The sequence below is a fragment of the Colletes gigas genome, unplaced genomic scaffold, assembly GCF_013123115.1.
Source record: "Colletes gigas isolate AHSC1104 unplaced genomic scaffold, ASM1312311v1 Colletes_gigas_Sc00002, whole genome shotgun sequence".
In the NCBI taxonomy this organism is placed as follows: Eukaryota; Metazoa; Arthropoda; class Insecta; order Hymenoptera; family Colletidae; genus Colletes; species Colletes gigas.
In genome coordinates, this window is record NW_025106631.1 from 4,633,521 (window position 1) to 4,660,028 (window position 26,508).

Genomic DNA, 26,508 nt, shown 5'->3' on the forward strand with positions numbered 1-26,508 from the left:
AAACAAGTATTAAGATTACAGAATATTCGAATTGCTTAAATTTCTAAATAGAAGTATTTTGTTTACACGCATGTGCAATTACACGTTCAGAGGCTAAAATAAAGAAATATACGTGATCAGTCTTGGACTTGTATTTATTTCGATAATAAGTGCTTACATAATATAATATGGAGGTATTTTAATTGAAATTAAATCCCCTGAATGATCGAGGAATCACTTCGGTGTATCTTTTCGCAAATTTTTCTTAACGGTAATCAATATCTATTGTTTCTCAAGTAGGTATTACTTATTATTAGTAAATAAAACGACTTGTATTCCTTTCTCTTTTCACATTTAGCAGTCCATAAACACTTGGTATATTATGTACACACTATTGTGCGAACACTATTTAGTATTGTGTTCCCAAATCGTTCTGGTAACTGAAAGACACCTTTTGTGAATGAATAAGGCAATTGTTAATGCCCCTCTTCAGAATGTAATTTCACAGATGGAGAAACAATTGTTCTTTCGATATATACTTCTTAAATAGTAATAACACAAATTTGTAATGTACTGACTCCTTCAGATAAATGTTTCTTGGTGCTCGATGCTTTTTTGATATGAATAAATTTCATGCCACAACAACAACAAAAATCGCATGCAGCAACCAAGAAAACCACATTCACATTAATCATAGTTTATTATTTGAACTCTTTTTTTTTTTTTTTGCGTATAAAAAAAAGAAGGATGAAAAAGCCAAAATCAGCGCAAGAAAACGAGATACGATATAAAAACGAATGATTATAAACTAAAAATTTTACGATCGATATCAGTAAGTAATATATACTAGAATTATCGCGATAAATATGTCTAATAATAGGCACAGTTAAAGTATAGGTATAATATATTCATTATTCACTGTTTTATTATGCTACAGAAAGTCGTTGCTACCAGGGAACAGAAATATTTGCCAAATTTTATGAAATCTTTATTTCAAATACTCGTTTCTGACAATACGTTCGTACAATGCTATAGACTATGTTACTTTGACCTCTTTACAAATCCTCGTGTTTGTATTTTAAATTAGATGTTTTACTAACAAAAAATTTTCTAACAAATAGGCAAGTCCAAATGAATGTAAGTTTTCATAACACATAAATGATGCACTTTAAAATAATCAGAACCAATTGTTTAATCTCTATAAAACGACCAAATTTTTGCATCTATTTAAAGAATTTTATGTATTTTAATTCTGTGAGTTAATGCGTGTTACCTAAGTTCGAACACATCCATTTTGGGGAATGTTGCTCACAATGGTAATTTATACATGCAATAAATCATACATAAAATAAAACAAACATTTCATATCACGACAGTAAAAATAAATTTGTCTAAATACATACATTTTCAACTTTCTAGAATTAAGATATAATTAAAACTCCATGGAAACAACTTTCCCTGGTATATGGGTTTTATAATCTCTCTTTGTATGCACAGTATTTCTCACCAAAGATTTCACTTGCACATTTTTGCATGTGTAAATTACAAGAGTATTTGTTATTGCATATAATTGAGCAATATCTAATACAATATGTACCATCAAATCGACAAAAAAGTTATTCGCATTCTTACTTTATAGTTCGTAACGTTCTCCGTTATAACGTGCAAGAACTGAACATTTAACTAATTTAAATCGATTACGTGACGTTTACAAAGCCCTGTGCGAGCCAAACAAGTTTTGTGGCTCCTGACTTTAAGCATAGTTATGCACTGTATTTTAACTTCTACATGTATTAATATCTGTACATAACTAGAATCTTAGTACAGTTCCCTGATACCAGCGCATTTCTAACATCAGCCAGTACAAATATTGTTAGTTCATGTAAATTCAATAGTATACACTGTAGATTTTCGTAGTATCATTGTTGTCGCTGCAAACCTACTAAACTTACTAGAGATTTGTGGCTTTCACGGCCCGGTGTTGTACAGATCTCACTGTTGAGGCTTTTAGGTGTAAAGCTACGTTCTTTGCGAGAAAAGTATCCCGTCGCTTTGCGTAGTATTGGAACTAGTTTTATTAAGAGGTCAAGTGATACACTGATACAGTATCGGTATTAAATATCAGTGTATTACTCGACCTTCTGACGAAGTTAACTGCATACTCGCGAAATATTGGTATACTCCTTCCATGAGAACACTGTTTACACCCGAAAGTATAAACAACGAGATCTCTACTAAACTTACATTACTAATTTTTTTTCATTTTTTACCAGACACGTTTACTTTTTATGTTTTTTTTTTGCTTTCTTTTTTTTTAAAGTAAATCATAGTATGAATTTTCTTAAAGACGTTTTCTTGAGCGAGGCGGTGCTGCATACCTCGACTTAAACTTCAAGCAAAATTTGTCTCACACAGTAGAAATCTATAACGATAGAAAAACGAAAACACCGATAGAAAATCTTACTATATTCATGAAAGGAATTAAACACTTGGTCCGAACGGTTGAAATTAGGAAAGTTAGTATCTATATCTCACCTAATATTCTTCACAGAAACATGTCCTTATAAATAAGAATCTTGTTTTAGGATAGATCTAGAAGTAGAAATACATTTAGAAACAGTAAGTGACACTTTGTTGTGTATGACCTGCAAAAATTACTTACAACTCGGTGCTGCAGCTGTCTCGAATCGTTTCTGTATTTGATCGTACGTAAACTTCACAAAAGCATCATACTGCTCTGACAACTTCATGTTCAAAATCTGATCGTACTCTTCTCGAATTTGTGATTCCTGTTCTTTGAGCATCCGCTCGCAAATTAAACCGACCTTTGAAATAATGAATTATTCGATCAAATCTAATGTTACTATTAATGTAAATCATGTTCTGAATAATAAATATATCTTTGTACCTGTTTGAATGTGAATAATGGTTTTTCCTTTCCACTAGGATTATAACTACATGAATTTGAACCACATGCTGAGGGGCTCGAAGGACTAGCAGGACTTTCCATGTCTGAAGAATCACCACTATTGTTTTGAGGACTAAAATGCAATTGTTTGCGTCGATGCAGTCTCCGAATTTCTTCTCTTATATTGGCAACCATTTTTTCTATACATAAGAAACATTATTTGCACTTAAAACATTGTGCCTCTTTAGAAGATTATATTTTTTATATTGACCTTTCAAAGAATCTTGTTTAATAAATCCAATGAATTTATTATTTTATTGATATAACATTTAAGGTTAATATTAATACCTGTCGTACTTATTGAAGTATGTTTGACCCACTTAGATCAGTGGTATGGCAATTAATGATATTGAACTTGCAATGCTCATTTAAAACACTTACAACAAACGAATTGTACTACTTATAACATATCATAAAAAAAATCAAAGATTAAATACATTGTAGAACAATTAAATATATTCATTTTCGATAATGTAAGTTTGAGGAAATATTGAGAACAGTAATAAAAATAATGGAGATTTGTGCAGCAGTCTATCTTTTTAATTTATATTCCATAGAACTTAAATATTCTTGTAAACAAATTGCAATTCATTTGAAATTTATAACGGACACAATAGAAAATAAATAATATCTCACAAAGGATTTCTAAAAACTGAAATAAAGTTAAAAATAATGTATAAAACCGGGTATAAATATGAAAAGGGTGGTTGATTTCTCGATGTCCGTTACTACATTACCATATGATTTACGCGTCTCCCCCTCCAAAACGCCCTACCCCTTCCCCGCCCCCTTTTTAAACGTCGCGAAATCAAGTTTTAAATCGCTGGAACGGCCTCCTAACCACCCCTTCTCTCTGTCACATTGTGGCGAGGAAATAGAAAGAAACGGAGGGGAAAAATAAAGAAACAATAAAAAGAAAAATGGCCGTAGCTTATACTTAATTACCAGGCGTCAGTTTGTGGGTTACTTCGCCGAAAGGCGAGGGATTCTGTGGCCTGGAATTGGCTTGCGTCGATGTACCGGGAGAAACACACATTGGTACGCATCTTCGTCGTTTACTAGGACGTCCATGACTATGCACCGGGTCGAACTCCAAAGATCTCTTTAGAGTGGCGCAGGCCATTTCTACCGTTCGCCGTCCTGGTTCACGACTGACACCCACAGATAATTATGGGCTTAACCCGCGAGTAACGATGATTATGCCGAAAAATACAGCAAAACCACCGTATACGCGCACCGTCTGAATAGTTCCTTTAAACGCACTCTAGCTGTTCTGACTTCCTACGTGCCGATCTCCGCGGATTTCTTCGTACCTCGACCAGGCTGCACCAAAACAAACACTGCGGTAAAACAATATGGCTGGCAACCACGGTTCATCAGCTAGGAACGACCACGGAACGAATGTCTCGACCATTCAGAGCACCATCTTTTCACTGGGCTACTGCTTGCATTCCGAAATGTATACGTCGCAGACTCGACTGAACGAGTCTTCTCGCCTCTGATTGGTCAATATGTTCCATGATGGCGCTCCGTGCATATCCTTCCTGCGACTTTCTTTAATTGAAATATGAAAATTTGGATGTTCGCGTATCTTTGAAAATGTACGTTTCAGAGTTATTTTTTTTTTTGTCTGTACCGTTGAACACTTCAAACACTCATGGATTAAACAAAATTGATTAACGTTTCGAAAACGATCGATCTTCCCGCATGAAAATGCTTGGTCGTTTAAACACAAAATTCACAGGACCGTTTAGTTGATTTGAGAAATGTACAAGATTTCGAAATTATTGGTATATTGTCGTTTATACACGACCCGAACCTTCTCAAAGTTCTAAAAGCTTCGTTAGGGTAAATATTTACATAATGGAAAGACGTTTGAATTCAAAATAACATCATTTTCTAGAAATATCTATTCCCTGATGGACGTCATTACATAAATATCAAATCTGAAATTTATTTATCACATTCTTAGTCAGACGGTTGATTAGTTCGTCGTAATAAGTTTTGCTATTCTGAATACTGTCATGAATTTTTCATGGTGACGAAACATTTTGCAATTAACACATATTGACGATGGGCTGTTCCATAGGTTTGTGTAAAATCTTTGATTTTCGTTTGAAAATGATCTCGTAAAGCATGCGCATAACTTCCGTCTATCTTGATCTATCCCCCATCTGTTCACTTTGGGGGATTTTAAGTGACGACAAGGAGATTTCTCCGCCATTCTATATTCACAATTTTTACCGAATTGTTATACAGTTTATTCTTTATCTCGTAGCCCGTCCAAAATCGCGACAAATAATGACATCGGTGAGCCCTGTGGTGATAGCAGCAACAGCCAGACATACAGCCACAGTAAGCGGAAAATAAGATTTTTTTCTCGTTATACTTTCTTTTTGGTTATACATAACTGAAAGTCATTCTTAATTAACCATAAGTTGATTATTCCTGATACAACATTATCATGTAAACGTTGTACGTCACGTGCCACATTTTTTTTTTGATTTCTATTTTCTATTCTGTAGTTAACTTGTCTATTGTCTTCTAAAGTTCAAAGGTCTTGATACTAGAAGTGACTTTTTAAAGCAACGAATACTTCACTTATTTAACGCTTTTATTGAGCATACGCGTGAAAAGATTTGAAGAGATAAAGGTAAATAATATCATGTATTTAGATAATTTTATTAATATTGTATAATATAATTTTATCATACTTTATGTTATAGCTTATATTTCTTCATGGATTGGGAGATACAGGGTAAGATGTAATGTATTATATAATACAATAGTCGTATGCTTTTATAATATGGACCCTTTATTTTTGTAGACATGGATGGGCTAGTTCAATGAATGCAGTACGATTACCTCATATTAAAGTTATTTGTCCTACAGCGTACGTATACCTTTAATAAAAAAAAAAAATGAACAGAATAAGAAGAGTAAATACATAATGGTTTATTATTTCAGACCAACAATGCCAGTGTCTATAAATGCAGGATTTAGAATGCCTTCTTGGTGAGTGAGCCACAAATAACTGTATACAATACATTGAGATATTTTGTTCACTAATACTGAAGTACAAATAGAAACATTGAATACAGATTTACGCATTAATAAAATGTAGGTTTGACTTACGAACATTGAATCCAAGTGGAGTTGAAGATGAGGAGGGTATACGCAAAGCTGCACAAATGGTGCACACTTTAATTGCAGAAGAAGTAGCAGCAGGAATACCTACAAAACGCATTGTCCTTGGTGGTTTTAGTCAGGGTGGTGCCCTTGCTATATATAGTGCTCTTACATTCCCAGAACCTTTAGCTGGTGTTATAGCTTTATCGTGTTGGCTTCCTTTGTACCAAAAATTTCCTGCTGTACGTACTCAGTGAGAAACATATTACATTATACTATTATAATGTTTACAATATTACATGTTTCTTAGGAAGCAATAGGAAATAGAAATACTCCGTTGCTACAATGTCATGGCGACTATGATCCAGTTGTACCATACAAGTGGGGCCAAATGACTGCATCCCATCTCAAGCAATTCATGACACAAGTAGAATTTAAAACATATCCAGAAATGATGCATGCATCTTGCGATGAGGTAAGAATAGTATATGTCTACTTTTAATAGGTTTGCTACTCACAAACAACCAGATGGCGCCCTTATCTGCATTATGTATTTTCTCAATTAAAATAATGCATAATGTATTTGGGCAGGAAGAATGATAGTTAAAATTGAAATTGCTAAGTTTGATTTATGAACATAATCAATGAATTTGCCTGCTTTATAATTATTGCAGTGTTTCTAGAAATTGATAATCGAACTAAAATATAAAAAACAAACAACAATGTTTTTTATAAATGTTTAACAATGATCATTACTTTCACAGGAAATGCACGACATGAAGAAATTCATCGAAAAAGTTTTGAAGCCGTAATAATTCTATAAAATATATTAATATTTTAAGCGTTAACCTTATTACCTTATTGTTCTTTATTAAATTAATTACTTCCAACTTTACTGCTACTTAAGTCTAGTGCTTGGCGAAGAAGTAAAGACAGCAGTAGATGAAAATGTTTAAATCCTAAAGGAAAAGACACACTACCGGTAATGAATTATTATTTGCGGTAAATATTTATTTTGATTCTATTGTCGTTTACGTTTATTTAATCGAATTTTTGTTGTTTTAAAATACCAAAGTTGTTATTATATTTCCAACTTCTGATTTTACAATGCACGTTAATAATCGTATCTCTCGCTTCAATTCTAAATGTTTTACTATACCTGAAAAGATAACATTTGAAGGCAACAATTTATCTTATGCGTATCTTTTATAAAATTTCGATTACATTCGAATTGTTTGTGCAAACAAAATTTGACTAATTTCATATTTTGGTGAACATAGAAAAAAGATTATTATTTGAATTCATTTCTAAATAAAATTTTCATTTCCAAATAGATATAATAATTTTTCTTAATTTACTTTTGTTTTGTGAAAAATGTTTACATATAATTGAAAGTCTTAATTTATACATCAGGATAATTATAAGCATTTAGACATTCTTTATGATATTTCCATTTTAAATAAGTTCTATACAATGTACAAACATTACTATTTATGAAATACTGACTTTTGTAGAAATGTTGTCTAGGAGACAGTAATATGGCCATGTAATCTGTGGTTACAAAATATAGTTTTGAAATCAATAAGAAATTTGAAATCAATCATTTTTAGTAGATTACATATTTGCAAATGCTGGTCACAAAGAAATATGTACATCGGATATGATAATATCGACACATGTATAAGTACAAAAATACACTATCCTTACAGTACTTATTTTAGGTTTATTCAAATGGTACTACTACAAATAAGTTAAATTGCGATTATCGTTATTTATAATTCAAGTATCCATTTGAAAAGCAATATTAGATACATAATGCAACATACGGATAATCGTTTGTAGCGTTTACAAACGTGTATCGCTAAAACAAAACAAGTCATGCTTACTATGTGAATATGTCTCTTTGTTTTGATATTTTGTACAAAAGTATGTTATTATACGAACATTAGAATCATATGATATACTTTCCTATATTGGCAGCTGTTTTCATAGTACAATCATTACTTTCTATATTTCGTTTAATCTTTCCAACTAAAAGTTATAGTGGCTGTGATTTGCTAAAGTTACTACCGCAGAACAGTAAATTCCTAGTATTATTGTAAGTGATGTGCATAAAATGCACTTGAAAAATTAAAGTTCAATCAAGTAGTTTACTGGTTTGTGGAGAACAAAGGAAAACACAAGGTAGTATTGAATATATTTAAGATTATGGATATTTTGTACCTCCATTATTTATCCCTATTTTTAATTTATTGTAAAAGATCATGTTATTATATGAATAAATTTTGTTATTAGTTCCAAACATTCATATTCCATATATTCTTCATAATACAACAATAATTATATGTAAGTAATTAAAAATTTTAAAAAAATTTCTGAACATTATTAGAGTTGTTGAACTTTAAATATTATAACTATGCATAATATATTATTGATAATAGTAATACCAATTTTGAATGACAAGCAAATTATCTTATTTTTTTTCTCGAAGAAAATTTATACGTGAGACGTGATTTGTTTTTCATCCAGTGTACATTAAAGTCTTTAAATAAACAACTATTTTATACGATGAAAACTAAAAGTTCATCTAATATTTTGTGTTCCATAGAAAATGGTATTCAGAAAATCGTATTAAATCGACTAGAAAAAAAAAATGCTATCAACGAATCGGTACGTAATTATAAATTGTGTAATTATTAATTTTAAGGTTGGGGTGCACAACAATATGACATATTAACATCATTCGAATGCAAATTTGTGAATATATTTGCTGTACAAGCAGGAAATGTTAATATAAAAGCATTGACAATTTAAAACATATGGAAAAACAGTAATGTTTTATTCAACAGATGTATAAACAATTATCACAGATCTTACATGAATCTATTCAGAACGATGATATACGCATGGTAGTCTTAACTGGCGTTGGTAATATTTTTAGCAGCGGAAATGATTTTTCTTCTCTAGGAATGAACGAAGATGTTGATGCTGAAAGTTCAATTACTACTTTCAAGCAAGTATCCGTATCTATTGTTTAGTATATTTCAATTTCAATCTTTATACTTTTATTTCAATTTAATTTCGAAGAATTTTTTAGAAATTTTGTGGATAATTTAATTACATTTCCCAAGCTTTTAGTAGCCATTGTAAATGGTCTTGCAATTGGAATTGCAGTAACAATGCTACCATTGTTTGACATGGTATATGCATCAGATACGGTAATTCTTATATACTGCTATATAACTATAAAACTACATCATTTTTTATGTAGAATTAATGTGTAATTCATTATTTGTCTAATACCACAGGCTTATTTTCAAACACCATTTACTAGATTAGGTCTTGTTGCAGAAGGATGTTCTACATATACATTTCCTAAACTATTTGGACAATCTAAGGTGTTTAATGATTTATTACTGTTGCTTGTTAAATAGTTTGTAATTTTTATAGTTATTTCCCTTTAGGCTGGTGATATATTATATTTAGGCTACAAAATGAATGCTCTTGAAGCTAAACAATATGGTTTAGTTAGCGAAGTATATAAACATGAACATTTAGATGATGTTTGGACATATTTAAAAACAGTGACTATGCTTTCACCTAGTGTATGTTTCTAAGACATCTATTCCATAGAAAATAGTAATGGAGTTATTTTAAAACAAGTAACAAATTTTTTTCCAGTCAATACTAGCAATTAAAAGTTTAGTTAAAAGATGGAACAAGGAAATTTTATTGGAAACTAATGCACAAGAATCAGTCGAATTGAGAAAATGTATGCAGTCTTCTGATTTCATAGAGAGACTTGTAACTATTATGTCGCGTAAAAGCAAAATTTAAAATTATTTCCACTTCCCAGCGCATTAATTTAACGGTGGTCAAGGAATGAGAAATAATGAAGATGCATTTATATCAAAAATATTATAATAAACATTATTTTATAAATTTTTATAAAATATATTATTTTCATAGAATAAATGATAATTAAAGTTTTTTATTTAAAATGGAATTTTTAAATAAGAACGTTACATGATCAGACATTTCTGATAACATGATTTCCTAAAAGAATGTTAAAATTAATTAACAGAATTGAGGTTTAATATTTATAGTATTAAATTGTTTTTACCTGCATCAGTTCATCTGGAACTGGTTGTTGATAATGCTCCCATTCTAAAAGTTGATTTATCGTTAAATTTTGTTGAGGCGTTTTATTTTCTAATATTAATTGATGTTCTCGTATGTCTTCGTGATCCGATTTTTCTACTTTCTTCTCCATTTTTTTATAACCATTGCAATCACATTTCATTAAATCGTGAGTTGAACATTTTGTGTCTGTCGTTAATGTAAACAGGTCCTGAAAGTATTGCAACTATTATAAACCAGCACCGTTTTCATTCAGTGAATGTTTCAAATTTGCATAAGAAGCAAACCTTTAATTCGCTCATAGACAATTTTAGGGAAGTAAAGTAATTCAGATCCATCACAGTTTCGCTTAAGCCTGCTTTACTAATTTGTCTTTGAAAGATTTTTTCTTCAATGGTACCTGTTGTTAGTAATCTATAAATTTTTCGTATCATTTTGATATTGATTTATATTGATATTTACTAACAAATTTAGAATGTCCTAACCGTAATATATAAACATCTTTTTTTTGCCCATCTCGCCAAATTCGCGCCATGGCTTGAGAATCGGATGCTGGATTCCAATCTGAGTCGAACAATATCAATCTAGATGCACCAGGCAAATTTAATCCAACCCCACCAGCTTTTGCACTTAATAAAAATATTTCTGCAATAATTATATCGAAATTAGTCAGTCAACAAACATAATTAAATGTTTGATTCGATCAAATATTCTGTAATGCATACTAACTGCTGTTATCAATTTTAGAATTGAACTGTTCAATGATCTTAGGTCTTGAGCTGTTTGGTGTACTACCATCTAATCTGAGAAACTTCATACTTTCTGCGTTACAAACAGTTTCCAATACATCAAGCGTTTGCGTATAGTACGAAATCAAGACTAATTTTTCATCTGTCTCCTTTAAATTTCTCATTAATGTTTGTACAACCGAAATTTTTCCACAATATGCATTTTTCGAAGTGCTTACAGAATTTTTTATTTGGGAAATTTTATTTACATTTACGTTATGCAAAAAATCATTCTTCTCGTTGTAAAATAAGTCAGGATGGTTACAGATCTTTTTGAGAACTGTTATTACTGTCAGATGTGGAATGCTGTTATTTGGTAGTGCAGTTGTATTAAACCAAGCGTCTGTAACGAGAGAATATAGACGTTCCTGTTCGTTCGATAAACGGCAAAATACAACTAGCTCGTGCTTAGGTGGTAAATATTTATTAATTGTGTCTTGTGTTCGTCTTAAAACGAAATACTTGGTTTTTTCATTTAATTCATTGGCCCTTTCTATTCCCAGAGATACAACGCTGTCAGGCGCGTGAGGGCATTGTGAAGCTACAATAGGATTTTCATAATAATTTTTAAACTCGTGATTGCTACCCAATATACCCGGGTTTACGAAATCAAGTAGGGCAAAAAATTCTCGTAAATCATTTTGTACAGGGGTTCCACTCAAGAGAATTCTCCTTTTGCAGTTCATGTTGTTTAATATCTGGCAAGAAAATAAGAGTTAAACATTTTTTTTTTTATTTAAAAAAAAATGTTTTTTTCGTCAAGACTAATAGCATTACCTTTGCTGCTTTAATATCATTATTTTTCAATCTATGACCTTCATCGCACACAATTAAATCAAAGGTCATTTGTTCAAGTTCTTCTTGACATCTAATAAGCATATCATAACTAACAATCATTATTGAATTTTTCATTTGCTTTTTGAAATCTTTCAGTTTGTTTTTGGCATTTACAACATATGGGCAGATTCTATGAAAACCCAGCCAGTGTCCAAATTCTTTGTTCCAGTTATTGCATAGGCTACTAGGAGTTACTATTAATACATATTTCAATACTGGTTTTCCATACGGTCCCTTTTTCAACAGTGTCCAAATAATTGTAATGCATTGTAATGTTTTACCAAGGCCCATTTCATCAGCCAAAATTGCACCAGAGCAATTAGGTACCTTCAAACCCATGATGCATTCATATAAAAATACAATACCATAACGTTGATGTGGTCTAAGTACATTTACTAAACATGCATCAACAGACACTTCTTCCTCCTTTTCTGGAATATCATTTTCCATCCAATTTCTTGAAGTATTCAAAGAAGGCATTACCAAAGAATTGCATGTTAATTTGAGCCCTTTAATACAATATAAATATCAATATTTTCAATGTATTATGAATTATGATTTTCAAATAGATCTTTTGGTATTTTTATTTGTGTCAAACCTTTTTTTAAAGATCCAAAGGGAAGGCATACACTGGAACTTGAAGTTTTTAACTTTTTTCTGGGTGGCTCTGGAATTAACTCTTTGACCGACTCATTTGACAATAATTGCCTTGATGTTGCTCTATCAATAATCTATAAATAATTATAAATTGATCTTGCATGCAAATTAAAACAATTTATATAAATTATTTGTTGTTACCTCAATCTCTTTATTATCAAAATATAATCTACCACCTTCCACAAGTGTTTCTGGATTAACCACTTTCCTATGAATAATCTTGCCTTCTGAATCCTATTTAATATAAAAATTAATGTAGTAACAGAGAATTAAGTGTATTATTATGTGTGTTACCTTCAAAATTGCGTGTTTTCCTGTAACTTCCAAAGTTCCATCATCATCCCATTTTTTATGTTTTCTTGTGGATTTTTTACCAATTACTACGTTGAAAATACTAGACAAAGAATTGTTATCAATAACAGAAGGTGAATTTTCTCCGTCGCCCGAATTGTTTTCGTTCGTCTTGGTCGAATCATCTTTTTCGAGTACTTCTTTGTTACAATTCTCGATTGGTCTTTTGAATAAATTAAGAATTTTCGTAGTACTTCTACAAGTAATTTCATTTAGATTTTCCAACGATTTATCATTTTCTAAATTCTCCTTGGTCTTATCGTCCATTGATTGTTGGCATTTTAAAACAGGTTTGAAACCCTTTGTTTGGTTATTTCGATACATGATAAATGTGTACGCAAAACTAAAAGTATTGAACTAATATATAATATAATTACATGTTGTTACGTTTATTAAAAAAGAATTCATTACACCAGTACGACATTTGAATTCGCTTCGTGCAAAATATAATTACGTATCACTTTTTGCGCCAAAACAATGCCACCAGAGGGAGCTGATTTCATTTGTTCGAAGTTTATCATTGTACAAAGTATAGAATCTTATCGACATATTAAATTATTAATATATAAAAGTTACAAATAAAATGAAACGAGTGATACATAAACAAAGAAGAAAAAAGGGTGATTAAATATACTAAAAAATAATTAAAGAACAATTCTGTGATTGGTTTTGTTCATTTCAAGGACAATCTTAAGGTTATCCTTATGAAGCGAACATTGGTATTCATTGACGAGAATACCATGACTGTATTCTGTTTAATTCATGATTGTGTGTAATCGTATTTGTAAAAATTTAGGTGGGTGATATTTGCGTTAGCATGGATATCTACCGTTAAATCGTTACGATTTGAAGGAACAAAATGTTTCGAGAGAATCGTAGTGCTTCCAAATAAGATATCGAAGGTAATATAATAGTCTGTGTATCGACCATAGAGTTCGTAGATCAATTAAAGGGAAAATATTATGTATTCTTCCGTTTTAGAGAGGTTCTGTGATAAATGAGAGAGCTAGACCGAAGAGTTGTAAATACATCTTTGACAACTATAAAAAGGGAAAAGATGTATTGCCTACAGTGGTTGATTCCAGTACTGCTGATACCAAAGCCAGTTAATCCAGCATTGCTACAAACGCATGTCATGTTCATGGCATTGTACCTAATCGGATTCTTCCTAGAACGAAAGCCATGCACCATCTGCAGTTTAGTGTTTCTTGTTGCTGTTTTCCTAATTTGTTACAGTGGCATTGGTAATTGTCTCCTTTGGAGTACAAATTGTGATACAATGAGATGCGACAATAGTTAAAATTATTAAGACACTGCTCTTAGGTTCTACAATTGTCATTACTTTCATTTCTCTTTTAGAAGATGTCAAAATTAATTCTTCGATAAGTAAATCCATTACTGAATTAGTATATATGTATATACATATTTTGGTATTTCTGTGTATATATATATGTATTAATTAATGTATATAAATGTGATTTTTTTATGGTTTTAAACATAGTTTTTATAGTCCTTGCAATTGGTACGTATACATATTTATATATATGGTACATGCAAGTATATCAAATTGATAGGCCATAAAAAAATTTTGCATGACACCAAGAAACTTCAAGGTCATACAAAATGATTAAAATATATCATCTTTGTATATATATTATTAAATTTAATTCCAATTAGTTTAACGTTATCGTTTAATCTTCTTACAATGTATATAAAATTATTTTCCAATTAGACTCATTGACTCTCTTGTCAACTGTATACTTTACAAAGTAAGACTTCCTTTGCTGATTGCTTTATTTGAATACACATTTGCGTGAAGAATTTAATAACCGAGTAGTATTTATCATGTACGAAATTAAATTGCCATTAAATGAAACTCAGCAATACAAACACTGATATTATCGAGGAAACATTAAAAATTATAAAAATTGTCAAATTGAAGTCTGCTTACATAAAGAATATAATAAACAATAGTATTCGTTGATCGAATACGACGAGCGGTAGAAATAAATATTGCGATAAAGCATAAAATCTAAGTAATTCATTATATGTATTGTATTAAAACTTCTGATTGTAAGTAGGATTTGAAAATGATTACTTTTGACTTGTTCATAAAATAAATATATATTTATTTTACCGAGCATATAAAGTAGTGGAAATTGAAATGTAACTTGGCATTACTTGGAAATTATGCATATATAAGCGATTAATATTTATATGAAAATAAAACATGATGTATGCTGTGCGATTAATGCATCTTTCCATTCAGTGTAAGTATTAACAATTTAATTGGAAAAAATTTTAGCTTTTAATAATTGCAAACAGAAAGCCTATACCATATCGCTAATAGTATTTAAATTTCTGTTTTAGTTTAGGCAAGAGAACACATTAGTAAGAAAATAGTTTGGTTTTACTTTGTTTATACAATAAAGTAATCGAAAACTTTTTATTTAAAGCTTTTGCTTTAGCACAAATATATATATCTGTGATGTTTCCAGTTTCATGCGTGCCTTGTAAAAAATGATATTGATCGGTACATTTACCTGCAGAAAAATTCTGATTTCCATAGTTTATAATTGTAAATATAGATCGTCTATTATTTGCTTCCATAGTTTTACATATTAGTAACTACTAACTGTATAAGTTGTAAGTAAATGTACATTTTCATAATGTAATAGAAAATAAAGCAAAAAGTTACTTTCAACTCTTCATTCTTTTTATTTGAAATAAATATGTAATCGATGTTTTGATATAGGATGGATGATGGAAATAATAGAACTTCCTACATTATGAAAGATTTATTTATTTTACATTAAAATATTATTGTGGTTTACCACGACCGAAACCACCGCGGAATTCGACATCTCCTGTGCCTGCGCCAACATCTGCCTTTTTGTCACCAGAGCCTGCAGGACCCGCAGGACCGCCAGGGCCTCGTCTGTATCCAGCACGATCTTCGGTGGGCCTAGACGTTTCGCTTCTTGTAGCTGCTGCCGGTCGTGGCCTTGTGGTTTCTGACTTGGACTGTCTCTTCAGAGTGGAAGGTACAATTTCAGGAGGTAGATGCAGGTAACCACGTAAAAATTCAATACCTTCGTTTGTCAAATACCAATAAAAATGTCTCCAAGCGAACTGTTCTTTGACATACCCCCTAGATTTTAAAGACTGCAACAGAAAATTAATGCAACTACAGAGTAAAACAATCTATTAACAAACCAAACAATAATGTTGAATTACATATAATTATTACCTGCATAGCCTTAATAACTTGAAGGTTTGGAATAGTTTCCAGTTCTGGATGTTTTGGTGCATGGTAGTCTTTTTTTGCAACCATAACACCCTCTTTAAAAAGATATTCGTAAATCGCTACGCGGTTCTTTTTTGGCATCAACATCCTGAAAGTAACAAACAGTAATTTAAAAATTAATAACCATCATTGTGAATACAATTTTTTACAATAAATTATATAATGGAGAAAGTAAGATGTTTACTTATTACATTCTGTTTATAGGGAACAAATTTTTGTTATTTAGTGACGAGCATAACCGTATTTATAGGTTATACGAACTGTTTATATCATCTCGCGTAAAAGAAATTCTAATATTTCAAATTCGGACAACAGAAATAACATATTTTTTTCAATTGGAGTAAACAAATTTAAAATACTGTGATATAAATTTACATTAACAATACAAGGTAAATAAGAAAATTCTCTTAGGTTAGCCGCATAATGTCAATATTGTTCAATATAGTAATACCGAAGAAATATCGATAATATAACAGTTCTCTAATTCAGTAAAAATAGAAGAATTTTAAAAACATTCTACTTTCTCATTATATTTATTTATGATTACGATTAAAACAGATATTATATGAAACCAAACGTACTTGACGTTTCAGCGCGAACCTTTTATCGGAAAGAAACTCTTCTCACGCGCGATACATCGTATACACATCGATATATCGTTCGAGATTAACCGGAAGTAGCGATTTATTCCAAAATGAAATTATCCATAAATGCATTGCAGTATTTTTATAAATTATAGATGTAACATACGATATCAAGTGCTGAAACTTTTTATATTGCGCATTCATGTTGTATAAACATAATAAATTTCTGTACTGGTCAGTGATTCGTTATTATTTCATTCCGTGGTTTGTGTATTATCGTTTTGTGTTAAATATTTTACGTTATATGATTTTTTGTTTTATTATCTCGACGAGATTCAATATAAAATGATCTTTATTTAGGTTTTTTCAAACGGGGCTTCCAAATTCAATGTTGTCTTAGGCCCCATGAAAATATAACCTGTCACTGGTAATAATTTAGTAACTTCGCATAAAGAAAATTTGCCATGAAGAAAGAAACGAATTATATGCATGTAACTGTGAAATGAAATATTAGATTTAATACAAATTCTAATTTTTATTTACTGTATCAAAAGTTTGAAACAAATTGAAATATTCAAACGAGTATCTGATCTAAGTACTACTACTCAACGTTTAAAAATAGAAATTGCAACGGGCGCCGTGGCGCCTACAAGATTACAAAACAAAAGTGTTGGGAATGTAGAGAAATTAAATATGTTTTAAAACATGGAAGGAATAAAATTATATAGTAAATGTACAAAATTTAGTATCGCGTCATTGTATTAAAAACTTGGTAACTTTGGAAAATAATCTCGGAATTTACCGTTTGCGTAATGGAATTTCAGTTTTAAAAAGTTATATTCATTTACACGTCAGTGTATGTTTGTATTTATGTAAGTAGTAAAAAATGCGTCAGCTTTAATCGCATGAAATATAGTTGTTGAGCGGGTGTAAAACGAATACGCCTATTGTTAACGGATAATGCCAACAAGGTAATCCGACAATACGTAAGTATTTCGTGCAGTTAATTACAAACGTAATTATATTTGATTATGACATACAAATGAAATAATGTTACATATGTTAACTGTTAAATACGTAAATTTACGTTTGATTCGTTCTAATGTCTGTTGAGTTTCATTTGTTACATATGTATGTATATATTTTTTATATACCTGATTTATTTAAACAAAAATTTAAGTTCTTGTTCATTCTATTTTATTCGCTGTTTATTATAATTGTATTTTTCAGATGGTGGAATTTTCTCAGAAATGTATGCATATCCATTTTTAGACACAATTGCATTTTAATTGTGTACAATGTGGTGTTTTTTATATAGATATTTTTGTACATTTTGGATTATATTTTTACATACGTTCATTTTGTTAAATAACTTTTCTATGATGTATCTTTCTAATCGCCAATATATATAAACCACTAGTACGTAATTTTACAAAAATGCATTTTTCTATACCAGATACACAAGAATTTATTGATACAGCTGGTAATACATATGTGGTAACTATTTCTATTGCAAAGTACGCATACAATACAGCGTGTTAATATACATTTATTTTGTTTAATTTAAATTTGTAGGGTTATAACATTCATATAAATGGATTATTTCATTGTACCGTAAGGTACAAACAGTTGCACAATCTTCATGAACAATTAACAAAGGATTTGGATATACCTATCCTGTTGTTTCCACCAAAAAAGTTCTTCCCTTTAACGTTAAATCAGCAAGAAGAACGTCGTTTGTCTTTGGAAAAGTATATTCAATCGATCGGACAAAATGCAACAGTCAATAAATCAGGAATGCTGAATGCATTCTTACTAAATGCTCAACAAGAAACTATAGGTGGATTATCCAATAATGAAGTTGTGGACGTTTTTCTTATGAATGGTTCTAAGGTAACAATAAATGTTTCCTCAGGAGATCATTCTGGAATTGTTTTAAAGGTATATTCTTACTTAAAAAGAAGTTTACAGTACGCAAAATTAATTAAAATTTAATTCGAATTTTTCTGCTCAACAGAAAGTCTACAACCATTTTAAACTGCCAGAACAATATCATATATATTTTGCATTATTTATTGTGGCTCAGGATGAAGGTAATAGTGTCTATTGTAAGTGTAACTTTCTAGTAACAATTTGTACATTGCTATTCCATTTAATTTGTAATCCTTTATACATATTGTTTTCAGTACTACGAAAATTACAGGATTTTGAATCTCCATTTATAACAAACAAATATATACACACTATAGGTAGTAGGGTTGTACTTGGAAAGAATTACTGGGATGTGGGATATGATCTTGAACTAATGACTAATGCAGTAGCAATGAATTTATTGTATATTCAAACAGTTGCTGAAATTCAACGAGGGTGGATTTTAGTTGCAGACGAACTACAAGATCGTCTGACCACTTCACAGAGTCATGCAAAGAAAAAAGAAGTATGTTTTAATATGTGATGTAATAGGAAGACAGAAGTAGATTGGTTTAGGTTTTGGACAAATTTTAAAACCGATTGCTTGTTGATTACTTGTTAAATTACCTATGGACTAATAAGAATATTGTTTGCTGCCTATTACGTCAATCTACTTTTGATCGAGATTTATGGTTTCTATAATTATATTATTTTCACATATTCATTTATTTTAAATATTATCATTGTAGTATCTGGATATAGCGCGTACTTTAAAGTATTATGGTTATATTCAGTTTGCTCCATGCTTTTGCGATTACCCTCAAGCAGATTCAAAAGTATTAGTTGCTATAGGTAGAAATGAATTGAATTTGCGTACATTATCCGACGGGGAACAACACGAAGAAATGTTTAAAGTTTCTCGAATGCGTTGTTGGCGAATAACTACTGTACAAAATGTAAGTAATTTATAATATAAAACCGTATTTTAACTCTGTTATGTAAATTAATGTTCACTGTCTGACGCATTAGGGGGTTGACAGATGCGAAGAAAATGATGACATCAGTTTGGAGTTATCTTTTGAATACTTAGTAGCTAAGAATCAATTGCAATGGGTGACAATTACTTCAGAACAAGCTATTTTAATGTCCGTATGTTTGCAAGCTATGATCGATGAATTACTGTTAAAGAATGTCGGCGGCAATAAGATTCAGGTTAATAAATACTTATTATTATTAATTTGCTAAATAAAGTCAAATATTTGAGAATTTATTTATAGGATGTGTCACCAGGAAAATCGTGGACATATATTATGCGAGATGGGCAGAGTGTCACAATGGGATCGTCTTCGGATGAACAATCAGACGGAAGTAAAAAGGTATGTGATTTGAATTATACTTATGACTATTTTTTTTATATCGAATTTAATTATCGTTATATGTCGTTTTAGAGTCATTGTATCAAACAACCTTCTAAATCAGAACCAATTATGAAAAAACTTGCGGATAGATTCTCGGTAGTTAGAATAAAAAAATCCACTAACGTAAAAGTTAGCACAAACGATAAAATTCAAAGAAAACATATATCAGAATGTGATATTATGGAAAATAATGCATTTAACATGATTGGCGATGATGATTTATGAATATATGAAAATAATGTGATGAGACAGGATATGCCTTATAAATATCTAAATAGTTTTCTAAAACTTCTCAAATGATATTAATATATTTTTGCTGACATGTAACCAAGTGATATAAATTTATAAGATTCTCGCATTAAGTGTAGAAGGATAATTTTATACTTATGTACTAATATCATAACAATTTTGTTGGCATTAATTTTTAAAAAGCTGTGTTACTTTCAATTTTAAAAAAGTAACATAGAAACTACAGAATTTAAATGCTCGAAAATTTGTAATAATTTCTTTGTATAAATGTTATTATTAATAAAAATATAATGGTAAAGTTTTTAATTCGGTGTAAACAAGTTATAATGACATAGGCAATGACTGTATAATTTTTATTTATTATAATTAAGTTCGATAATAATTTAATTCTTTACGATAACATAAGTGTAAATATGAAATGTGCATTTATAGAAAGTGAATGAGTTGTAAAAAAAAGGAAAGTATAAATTTTTACATAAATGTACTTACATCTTATTCGACAAAATAATTAAAATATCAGATAGAAGTTAAAAAAAGAAGAAAATTTAAATAAACCGAAATATGCACAATATTTTATTATTGGTAAAATCAAATACGTAAAAGGCAGGCAGTGTCTCATACGAATGGCTGGAAACAAGGCTAATTTCGAAGTCTGCCCCCTCGCGTCGATCCTACAAAGTTTGGGGGACACATATTAGCCTTGAAGTGGTCAAACGTAATTCTGCAGGAATAAAATTTATTCGTTTCTATTACATTATTAACGCATATATGTTGATGGAGTTCGCATGTCGCAGTGAATGGTGCGTTCTATTTTTCATCAAACAGTAGAAATATTACTTTTTTTAGATTATAACTTATTTATCTGCTCATCGTGTTAACAATGGGACCCAACGCTATTATTATGATAATATTGTGTGTCATGGTAGGGCCATATAAAGACTGGATTTAATAATTAATATTCGAATTTCCTTAGATTGTAATGTGCATATTTTCTATATCAAAAATATGTTGTTATTCTGTATTGTTACTTTCTAAATAAACAGAAAAGTCAGTTCTGGCTATAGCGTTTAAGTATTATAAATCTATTTCCGCTACTTTTTAAAATAGCCCAACGTCAGCAAAGAATTACTCCACTATGTTGTAGCATTCTTAGTAGTACATACATGCGTTACTATTTCTCGGGCATGACCTACACCAACCAGTGTTGGGCAAAATTTAGTCAAAGTGACAATTAACGATTACGATCGAAACGGGTAATCTTTAATCGCTTGCGATTAAATTAACCGGCGATCGATCGTAACGATCGATGATTAAATTAATCGTAAATCGCTTCGGTCGCGTATGACTACCGAAGAGTAACCATTAATTTAATTGAAGATTGCCATAAGCGACCGACGACTAATTAACCAGATGAAACATTATTCAGTAAGAATAAGTGATTAATTTGATGGCCTATCGTCGTAAGCGATTAACGATTAATTTAATTGTCGGCCATTAATCGCTCGCGATTAATGATTAATTCCGACGACTAAATTTTGAGTTGCATCGTGTAATCGATTGATTATCTAGTTGAGAAGAACGTGTCGATTAATGCCCAACTCTGATACCACCAGCATTCATTGAAATTTGTATAAAAAAACACAATGATAACATATTTGAAAATCTTACGTACGAAAATTATTTAAAAAAAATAAAAAAAAATGCATTTCAATAAAATATAAATTTATATAAATCTAAAAATATTATAAATCTTGCCATTGCTTTGTGATGATCATTCTCAGCAATTTGAATACTGATTTTAACGAATTAGTGAAATATTGAAATACGTTCTAATACGGAAGACTAATTTCAGTAAATTCATTCGTCATATTATATTCGACATTGAGATGTTATCACTCTAATTTCTAATCTTGCGTGGTATAAAACACTACCAAACAATTCGCGATTTCCATTTTACAAAACTTTAAAACTAAGTCATTGACGTAAGAACGAATGTTCCATAACCTAATATTAATATCTGTAGGTAAACGCGTAATAATATCTATGGCAGTAAAAAAAAGGAGTAAATTCTTTAATACCTTCTAAAGTTTGCTCACTTATCAGAAATTGCTTTCGCAAGTAAACGATACATTAGCGCACAAGATTATATAAATATATTTTCGGGATGATCTCCATGCATGTATTTCGTATGAGTGATGATATTTGATAATGTAATATTATGGATAAAATAAATGGCATAATAGGTGACTAGCGTAAGACGAAAACCGAATATCAATTTCACGTGGACACCTCACTGGATTTCATTCTCAACAAAAAAAAAAATTACAAATATGGCATTCTAATTATTCCACTCCCATTGCATTCGATTGCTTTCCTTTTTTTTTCTTTTTGCTTTAGTTTCTAAAGAATGCTGAGGAGATTCCATAATATTTCTATAAGAATAGCATATTTAACAATAGATAGGTAAACATAATGATAAAAAATTAAGTATAATGATTGTTCACCTAAATCATGTAAAATAATTTACATTGGTGACGTGAGGCTATTAGCTAGTATTAGTTACTCGTTCTTAATTCATAAAGAGGAAGAACATTGGCTTATAAAGAGAAGAAAATACTTTAATTGCTGTCACTCTTTTCGTTAGCTAAATATGTAATTGAAATGTCAACGTTCTTCTCTTTGATGAAACTAAGGTCGAGACGAATAAAATCTATTCATTTATACAACTGTACACCCTTTATCTATCGTCATCACACCTATTTGCATAAAAAAAAATTAACCAAACTGTTAGAAGTTCTGCTGACGTTTCCGCTTAGTATCCATGGCGTCAAGAATTGGTTGCCTCTTCGTTTGGTACCTTCTTCTTAGTTCGTCGATTTCCCGCTCCATTTCTGCGTCCAGATTAGCCATTCGTTGCTGTAGTTCCTCGTATGAGAGAAACTTCAGCTGCAGGATATGGTTGTTTATCTATATTCAAGTTTTTTATATATGATGCCTAAAGTGGCATTAGGTCGATTGATTTTCAGTTAAAGAAAAAAAAAAATGCAGAACACTGGGAATCATCGGTAAATTATTTTTAACTTTCTCTAATTGAAAATTGATAAGTATTCGTTACTTACGAAATCGAAATCGCGTTCCGCGAAGACATTTTGGAACTTAGATATGTTATTATGAGGTTGCTCTTGTACAGGATGAGAAATCTGGTTAAGCTGTAATTGTAGATGACTTTGAAACCTTTGAGATTCTGTCGGGCTTCGTAATTCTAATTTACTTTCATTATCTGGATTATGCGCCCCAAGTATTTGTCCATTACCCTAAACGATCAACAAATTAATTTCTTTCACATTTTACAGTATAATATGCACGCATATAACAATGTGTTAATCTTACCTTTCCTATTTCAGGTGCTTCCTTTTTGTCAAAATGATCTAAAAATAATGGCCGGTATTTCTTTCCGGATTCAACTGACCCTGTATTATGACCTGCAAACAAATTATATCGACTACTCTATCTCTTAACTTTTTATATTATGGTATAAAATTATTTTTACTAACGTTTCATAGTTGCTTCGGTGTCTGTGTCACTATTAATAACCATTGTTCCTAAGTCCAACATTGCAGAAACAAGTGTTCCTGTATCTGGAAGATCGTGACTTGGTACTAAAGTTCCTGTATCCTCTGGCAAAGGTTTCATCGTTCCGCTACAGTCTTCTTCGTCCTAATGGTAGGCGTTAAATATTTATTGTGGGTATTAGTATACACATATATATACAATGTCATTTATAATCAATTTAGTTTTAGCTAAATACCGAGTCTTCCGTCTGGTTTTGATTTTTTATTGCCACGTTGTTAATAACATGAGCTCGATGTGCGCTCTGTTTTTCTCGTATTTCATGAGCGTCTGCGATCATTTGACTCAGAATACTCGGTTGTTTGGCATTACCTAAAATAAGCATCATCGAAAGCAATGCATAGGACATTTTGAAATTTCAGAAGGATGTATCAATTCACTATACTAAAGTGTCTTATTAGATTTTACCTATAAATTCATGATTCAAAAGCTCGGTTGCAGTAGCTCTTTCTTCTGGATTTTTAACAAGGCACCCACTGACAAAATCGATAAATTCAGAACTCCACTGATCAGGTTCTCTAAAGCTAGGTGGTGGTTTAGTTGGTATCATAAATATTGCTCTCATTGGGTGTATATCACCATATGGTGGCTTGCCTTCTGCCATTTCTAAAGCAGTTATACCAAGGGACCATATATCCGCGACACAATCGTATCCAATTTCTTGTATTACTTCTGGAGCCATCCAGAATGGAGTTCCTATTACTGTGTTACGTTTTGCCATTGTATCCTGAAAAAAAAAATTTTCAAAATTGTCTACCGTCCAACAAAATTTTTCTACAAATAAAAATCATGCTGCAAAGCTTACAGTTAATTGTCCTGCTACCCCAAAATCTGCTAGCTTTGCATGCCCCTCATTATTGAGCAAGATATTTCCTGCTTTAATATCTCTATGTATTTTTCTTCTCAAGTGAAGATATTCTAAACCCTTTAAGGTATCACTGAGGATTGTTGCTATTTCATCTTCTTGAAGAGTTTTCTTCCTTAACCTCATAATATCGCTAACAGATCCAGCCCCACAATATTCCATTACAATCTGCAACATTATACCCTTATAAATAGAAATGAAAAATTAAGTATGGAAGCATAACTGCTTATCATGATGGTGCTTAAGGTTACCCATAAATCAGTGTTTTTAAAGTAGCTCCCATAATATTTAACAACATATGGAGAATCACACTGTTGCATGATAGAAATTTCTTTTATAATTTCCTGTAAGTCTGTATCGACAGGTACTTGTTTAATAGCAAGTACCTGTCCACTTTCTTTGTGCAATGCTTTGTAAACTGATCCATAGGATCTGTGCAAGAGAAAACAAATAATTAGAATTCAAAGTATATCAATATATATTTTCATTGATAAAAAGATTCCTTTAAAGAATCATATAATATTTTTCTTATATTTTCTTAAATCTGTCAACTTACCCCTCTCCTAATTTGCATATTATGTCAAACACTTCTTCAGGTTGTCTTGTTAAACTTTCCTCTGACAACTTTTTTAATTCACTAAAAAAATAGACCATGTCAAATTTAAAATTGGGTAAAGTCTAATATTCATAGTTGTGTAATGTATTTGGCAATACGAGAAAGCAATATTTATATAAAACGCGTTTTTTCTCGCTCGATAATAAATTTATTGAACGAGATATACTTTTATGACAAGTACCATGCTACACAGTAATGTTTTACTGTAAATTAATATTTAGATTCGAATACAAGAAAGAAATAACCGTGACTGTTCTAAAAGATATTAACAAGGTTTTCAAGATTCGATGTTTCATAAATTTATTCGAAAAATCGAAGGCAACTATCAGCTCCATAAATAATGTGGCGAAATTGATAATGCAGGTTAACAAAGAAAGAAAGAATCAATACAGTGCAATTGTTTCATATAACAAGAGAAACGCGCTGCGAATCAAGGGGCCGATTCTTTCTATCTACAAATAACTTCCATCCGTGAGTTGGCCAAGTTCTGGCAGTTTAAAAAACACCAAGTAAAAACAATTAAATACCTCTTCGAAGACATTTTCGCTATTCGCGTCGAGTTCTTACTTGAATAAAAACACCTTCAATATTTACACAAATAACTTAACTTGGATAAAACAGGTATCATTCCGGTTGTAAAAACATAGTCAATTTAAAATAGAAGTGTTACATTTTTGTCAATAAATTAAAGTAACCACACAACCGAAATATCGAAAACCATCGACCATCCAGCATTGTAGATGGCGGAGTTTACACGGGCTCCAGAAAATCTCGCCGAATTGATGTGTGCGTGCATCGCATCGTTGCTCGAATTATCGTGTGTGATAAACGAGTCAACGCAGAAATAGACATAGAAAATAGAAGCGAATTTCTATTTCGATTCGTGCGATCGCGCAATTTCGAGTAAACAGAACCGTGAAAAGTCGTCTGGCGCACGCGTTCAATACGAAAGAAATTATATTCCCAAAGAAGTTCCAGATGATTGCCGACCAACCAAGATACAATTGTATGCGTGTACACCGCAGCCTCCTCGATTTTGTAAACTGTACTTTAAGTGCAAAATTACAGAATCATTCAAA

At 31.0% G+C, this 26,508-nt stretch overlaps 8 protein-coding genes across 14 annotated transcripts; 4 read left to right on the forward strand and 4 right to left on the reverse strand.

Moving 5' to 3' along the window:
- Positions 1 to 431: 431 nt before the first annotated feature.
- Positions 432 to 4,412, reverse strand: LOC122399542 (akirin-2). The gene is made up of 5 exons (XM_043400295.1): positions 3,893 to 4,412; positions 2,888 to 3,087; positions 2,642 to 2,804; positions 2,515 to 2,571; positions 432 to 2,401 (listed from the first exon to the last, which is right to left on the reverse strand). Exons 1-4 carry the CDS (start codon positions 4,068 to 4,070, stop codon positions 2,561 to 2,563), a joined length of 552 nt encoding a protein of 183 aa, XP_043256230.1. The 5' UTR covers positions 4,071 to 4,412; the 3' UTR covers positions 432 to 2,401; positions 2,515 to 2,560.
- A 510-nt stretch (positions 4,413 to 4,922) lies between these two features.
- On the forward strand, positions 4,923 to 7,658 carry LOC122404241 (acyl-protein thioesterase 2). Its single transcript, XM_043408173.1, has 8 exons — positions 4,923 to 5,036; positions 5,226 to 5,302; positions 5,674 to 5,705; positions 5,775 to 5,840; positions 5,915 to 5,962; positions 6,072 to 6,318; positions 6,387 to 6,551; positions 6,841 to 7,658. Exons 1-8 carry the CDS (start codon positions 5,021 to 5,023, stop codon positions 6,886 to 6,888), a joined length of 699 nt encoding a protein of 232 aa, XP_043264108.1. The 5' UTR covers positions 4,923 to 5,020; the 3' UTR covers positions 6,889 to 7,658.
- A 933-nt stretch (positions 7,659 to 8,591) lies between these two features.
- LOC122404230 (enoyl-CoA delta isomerase 2) lies at positions 8,592 to 9,929 on the forward strand. Its single transcript, XM_043408162.1, has 6 exons — positions 8,592 to 8,746; positions 8,926 to 9,089; positions 9,174 to 9,294; positions 9,385 to 9,474; positions 9,541 to 9,681; positions 9,758 to 9,929. The coding sequence occupies exons 1-6, from the start codon at positions 8,645 to 8,647 to the stop codon at positions 9,911 to 9,913; spliced, it is 774 nt and encodes a 257-aa protein (XP_043264097.1). The 5' UTR covers positions 8,592 to 8,644; the 3' UTR covers positions 9,914 to 9,929.
- A 143-nt stretch (positions 9,930 to 10,072) lies between these two features.
- On the reverse strand, positions 10,073 to 13,262 carry LOC122404026 (DNA repair and recombination protein RAD54B-like; the record flags this gene model as incomplete). Its single annotated transcript, XM_043407879.1, has 9 exons — positions 12,793 to 13,262; positions 12,640 to 12,732; positions 12,440 to 12,572; positions 11,782 to 12,350; positions 10,946 to 11,702; positions 10,702 to 10,861; positions 10,504 to 10,630; positions 10,200 to 10,427; positions 10,073 to 10,132 (listed from the first exon to the last, which is right to left on the reverse strand). Coding segments are annotated over exons 1-9 (2,508 nt in total), but the record flags the coding sequence as incomplete, so codon positions are not given.
- A 156-nt stretch (positions 13,263 to 13,418) lies between these two features.
- LOC122404034 (bladder cancer-associated protein) lies at positions 13,419 to 15,392 on the forward strand. Its single transcript, XM_043407889.1, has 2 exons — positions 13,419 to 13,751; positions 13,831 to 15,392. Exon 2 carries the CDS (start codon positions 13,847 to 13,849, stop codon positions 14,147 to 14,149), a length of 303 nt encoding a protein of 100 aa, XP_043263824.1. The 5' UTR covers positions 13,419 to 13,751; positions 13,831 to 13,846; the 3' UTR covers positions 14,150 to 15,392.
- Positions 15,393 to 15,632: 240 nt separating this feature from the next.
- LOC122404039 (40S ribosomal protein S10-like) lies at positions 15,633 to 16,838 on the reverse strand. The gene is made up of 3 exons (XM_043407902.1): positions 16,738 to 16,838; positions 16,100 to 16,244; positions 15,633 to 16,014 (listed from the first exon to the last, which is right to left on the reverse strand). The coding sequence occupies exons 2-3, from the start codon at positions 16,241 to 16,243 to the stop codon at positions 15,670 to 15,672; spliced, it is 489 nt and encodes a 162-aa protein (XP_043263837.1). The 5' UTR covers position 16,244; positions 16,738 to 16,838; the 3' UTR covers positions 15,633 to 15,669.
- A 193-nt stretch (positions 16,839 to 17,031) lies between these two features.
- Positions 17,032 to 24,018, forward strand: LOC122403962 (sorting nexin-17). 6 transcript variants are annotated; one of them, XR_006259669.1, is made up of 10 exons: positions 17,032 to 17,726; positions 17,971 to 18,237; positions 18,316 to 18,681; positions 18,758 to 18,848; positions 18,927 to 19,177; positions 19,401 to 19,607; positions 19,681 to 19,863; positions 19,942 to 20,027; positions 23,723 to 23,850; positions 23,926 to 24,018. XR_006259669.1 is itself a non-coding variant. In XM_043407822.1 (10 exons), the coding sequence occupies exons 4-10, from the start codon at positions 18,538 to 18,540 to the stop codon at positions 20,292 to 20,294; spliced, it is 1,170 nt and encodes a 389-aa protein (XP_043263757.1). In that variant the 5' UTR covers positions 17,033 to 17,726; positions 17,971 to 17,992; positions 18,197 to 18,223; positions 18,316 to 18,537; the 3' UTR covers positions 20,295 to 20,481. The 6 variants fall into 6 exon arrangements, 5 of the variants coding, with proteins under 5 accessions (XP_043263744.1, XP_043263757.1, XP_043263728.1 ...); XM_043407822.1 differs by lacking the exons at positions 23,723 to 23,850; positions 23,926 to 24,018 and adding an exon at positions 20,100 to 20,481 and having other exon boundaries at positions 17,033 to 17,726; positions 17,971 to 17,992; positions 18,197 to 18,223; positions 19,929 to 20,027; XM_043407809.1 differs by lacking the exons at positions 23,723 to 23,850; positions 23,926 to 24,018 and adding an exon at positions 20,100 to 20,277.
- LOC122403953 (serine/threonine-protein kinase 3) lies at positions 20,802 to 26,163 on the reverse strand. Of its 2 annotated transcripts, none has more exons than XM_043407783.1 (10): positions 25,957 to 26,163; positions 25,370 to 25,450; positions 25,065 to 25,245; positions 24,754 to 24,981; positions 24,357 to 24,675; positions 24,127 to 24,260; positions 23,873 to 24,035; positions 23,709 to 23,800; positions 23,438 to 23,632; positions 20,802 to 23,264 (listed from the first exon to the last, which is right to left on the reverse strand). In XM_043407783.1, the coding sequence occupies exons 1-10, from the start codon at positions 25,968 to 25,970 to the stop codon at positions 23,106 to 23,108; spliced, it is 1,566 nt and encodes a 521-aa protein (XP_043263718.1). In that variant the 5' UTR covers positions 25,971 to 26,163; the 3' UTR covers positions 20,802 to 23,105. The 2 variants fall into 2 exon arrangements, with proteins under 2 accessions (XP_043263718.1, XP_043263715.1); XM_043407780.1 differs by having other exon boundaries at positions 20,802 to 23,285.
- Between the last annotated feature and the right edge of the window lie 345 nt (positions 26,164 to 26,508).

What these genes read in the sequence shown, in the direction of transcription:
- LOC122404039 (XM_043407902.1), bottom strand. Translation starts at nt 16,243, where the DNA reads ATGTTGATGCCAAAAAAGAACCGCGTAGCGATTTACGAATATCTTTTT. An exon ending in AAGTTATTAAGGCTATGCAG is followed by an intron (nt 16,015 to 16,099) that starts GTAATAATTATA and finishes TTTCTGTTGCAG; the next exon opens with TCTTTAAAATCTAGGGGGTA.
- LOC122404241 (XM_043408173.1), top strand. An exon ending in CAGCCAGACATACAGCCACA is followed by an intron (nt 5,303 to 5,673) that starts GTAAGCGGAAAA and finishes TTTATGTTATAG; the next exon opens with CTTATATTTCTTCATGGATT. An exon ending in CATGGATTGGGAGATACAGG is followed by an intron (nt 5,706 to 5,774) that starts GTAAGATGTAAT and finishes TTATTTTTGTAG; the next exon opens with ACATGGATGGGCTAGTTCAA.
- LOC122399542 (XM_043400295.1), bottom strand. Translation starts at nt 4,070, where the DNA reads ATGGCCTGCGCCACTCTAAAGAGATCTTTGGAGTTCGACCCGGTGCAT. An exon ending in AACCCACAAACTGACGCCTG is followed by an intron (nt 3,088 to 3,892) that starts GTAATTAAGTAT and finishes TCTTATGTATAG; the next exon opens with AAAAAATGGTTGCCAATATA. An exon ending in CATTATTCACATTCAAACAG is followed by an intron (nt 2,805 to 2,887) that starts GTACAAAGATAT and finishes ATTATTTCAAAG; the next exon opens with GTCGGTTTAATTTGCGAGCG.
- LOC122404034 (XM_043407889.1), top strand. Translation starts at nt 13,847, where the DNA reads ATGAGAGAGCTAGACCGAAGAGTTGTAAATACATCTTTGACAACTATA.
- LOC122404230 (XM_043408162.1), top strand. Translation starts at nt 8,645, where the DNA reads ATGAAAACTAAAAGTTCATCTAATATTTTGTGTTCCATAGAAAATGGT. An exon ending in AAAATGCTATCAACGAATCG is followed by an intron (nt 8,747 to 8,925) that starts GTACGTAATTAT and finishes TTTATTCAACAG; the next exon opens with ATGTATAAACAATTATCACA. An exon ending in TGGTATATGCATCAGATACG is followed by an intron (nt 9,295 to 9,384) that starts GTAATTCTTATA and finishes CTAATACCACAG; the next exon opens with GCTTATTTTCAAACACCATT.
- LOC122403953 (XM_043407780.1), bottom strand. An exon ending in ATATGCAAATTAGGAGAGGG is followed by an intron (nt 25,246 to 25,369) that starts GTAAGTTGACAG and finishes TCTCTTGCACAG; the next exon opens with ATCCTATGGATCAGTTTACA. An exon ending in TTAAAAACACTGATTTATGG is followed by an intron (nt 24,982 to 25,064) that starts GTAACCTTAAGC and finishes ATAATGTTGCAG; the next exon opens with ATTGTAATGGAATATTGTGG.
- LOC122403962 (XM_043407793.1), top strand. Translation starts at nt 18,178, where the DNA reads ATGCATTTTTCTATACCAGATACACAAGAATTTATTGATACAGCTGGT. An exon ending in GTCATGCAAAGAAAAAAGAA is followed by an intron (nt 19,178 to 19,400) that starts GTATGTTTTAAT and finishes TTATCATTGTAG; the next exon opens with TATCTGGATATAGCGCGTAC. An exon ending in TCGGCGGCAATAAGATTCAG is followed by an intron (nt 19,864 to 19,928) that starts GTTAATAAATAC and finishes ATTTATTTATAG; the next exon opens with GATGTGTCACCAGGAAAATC.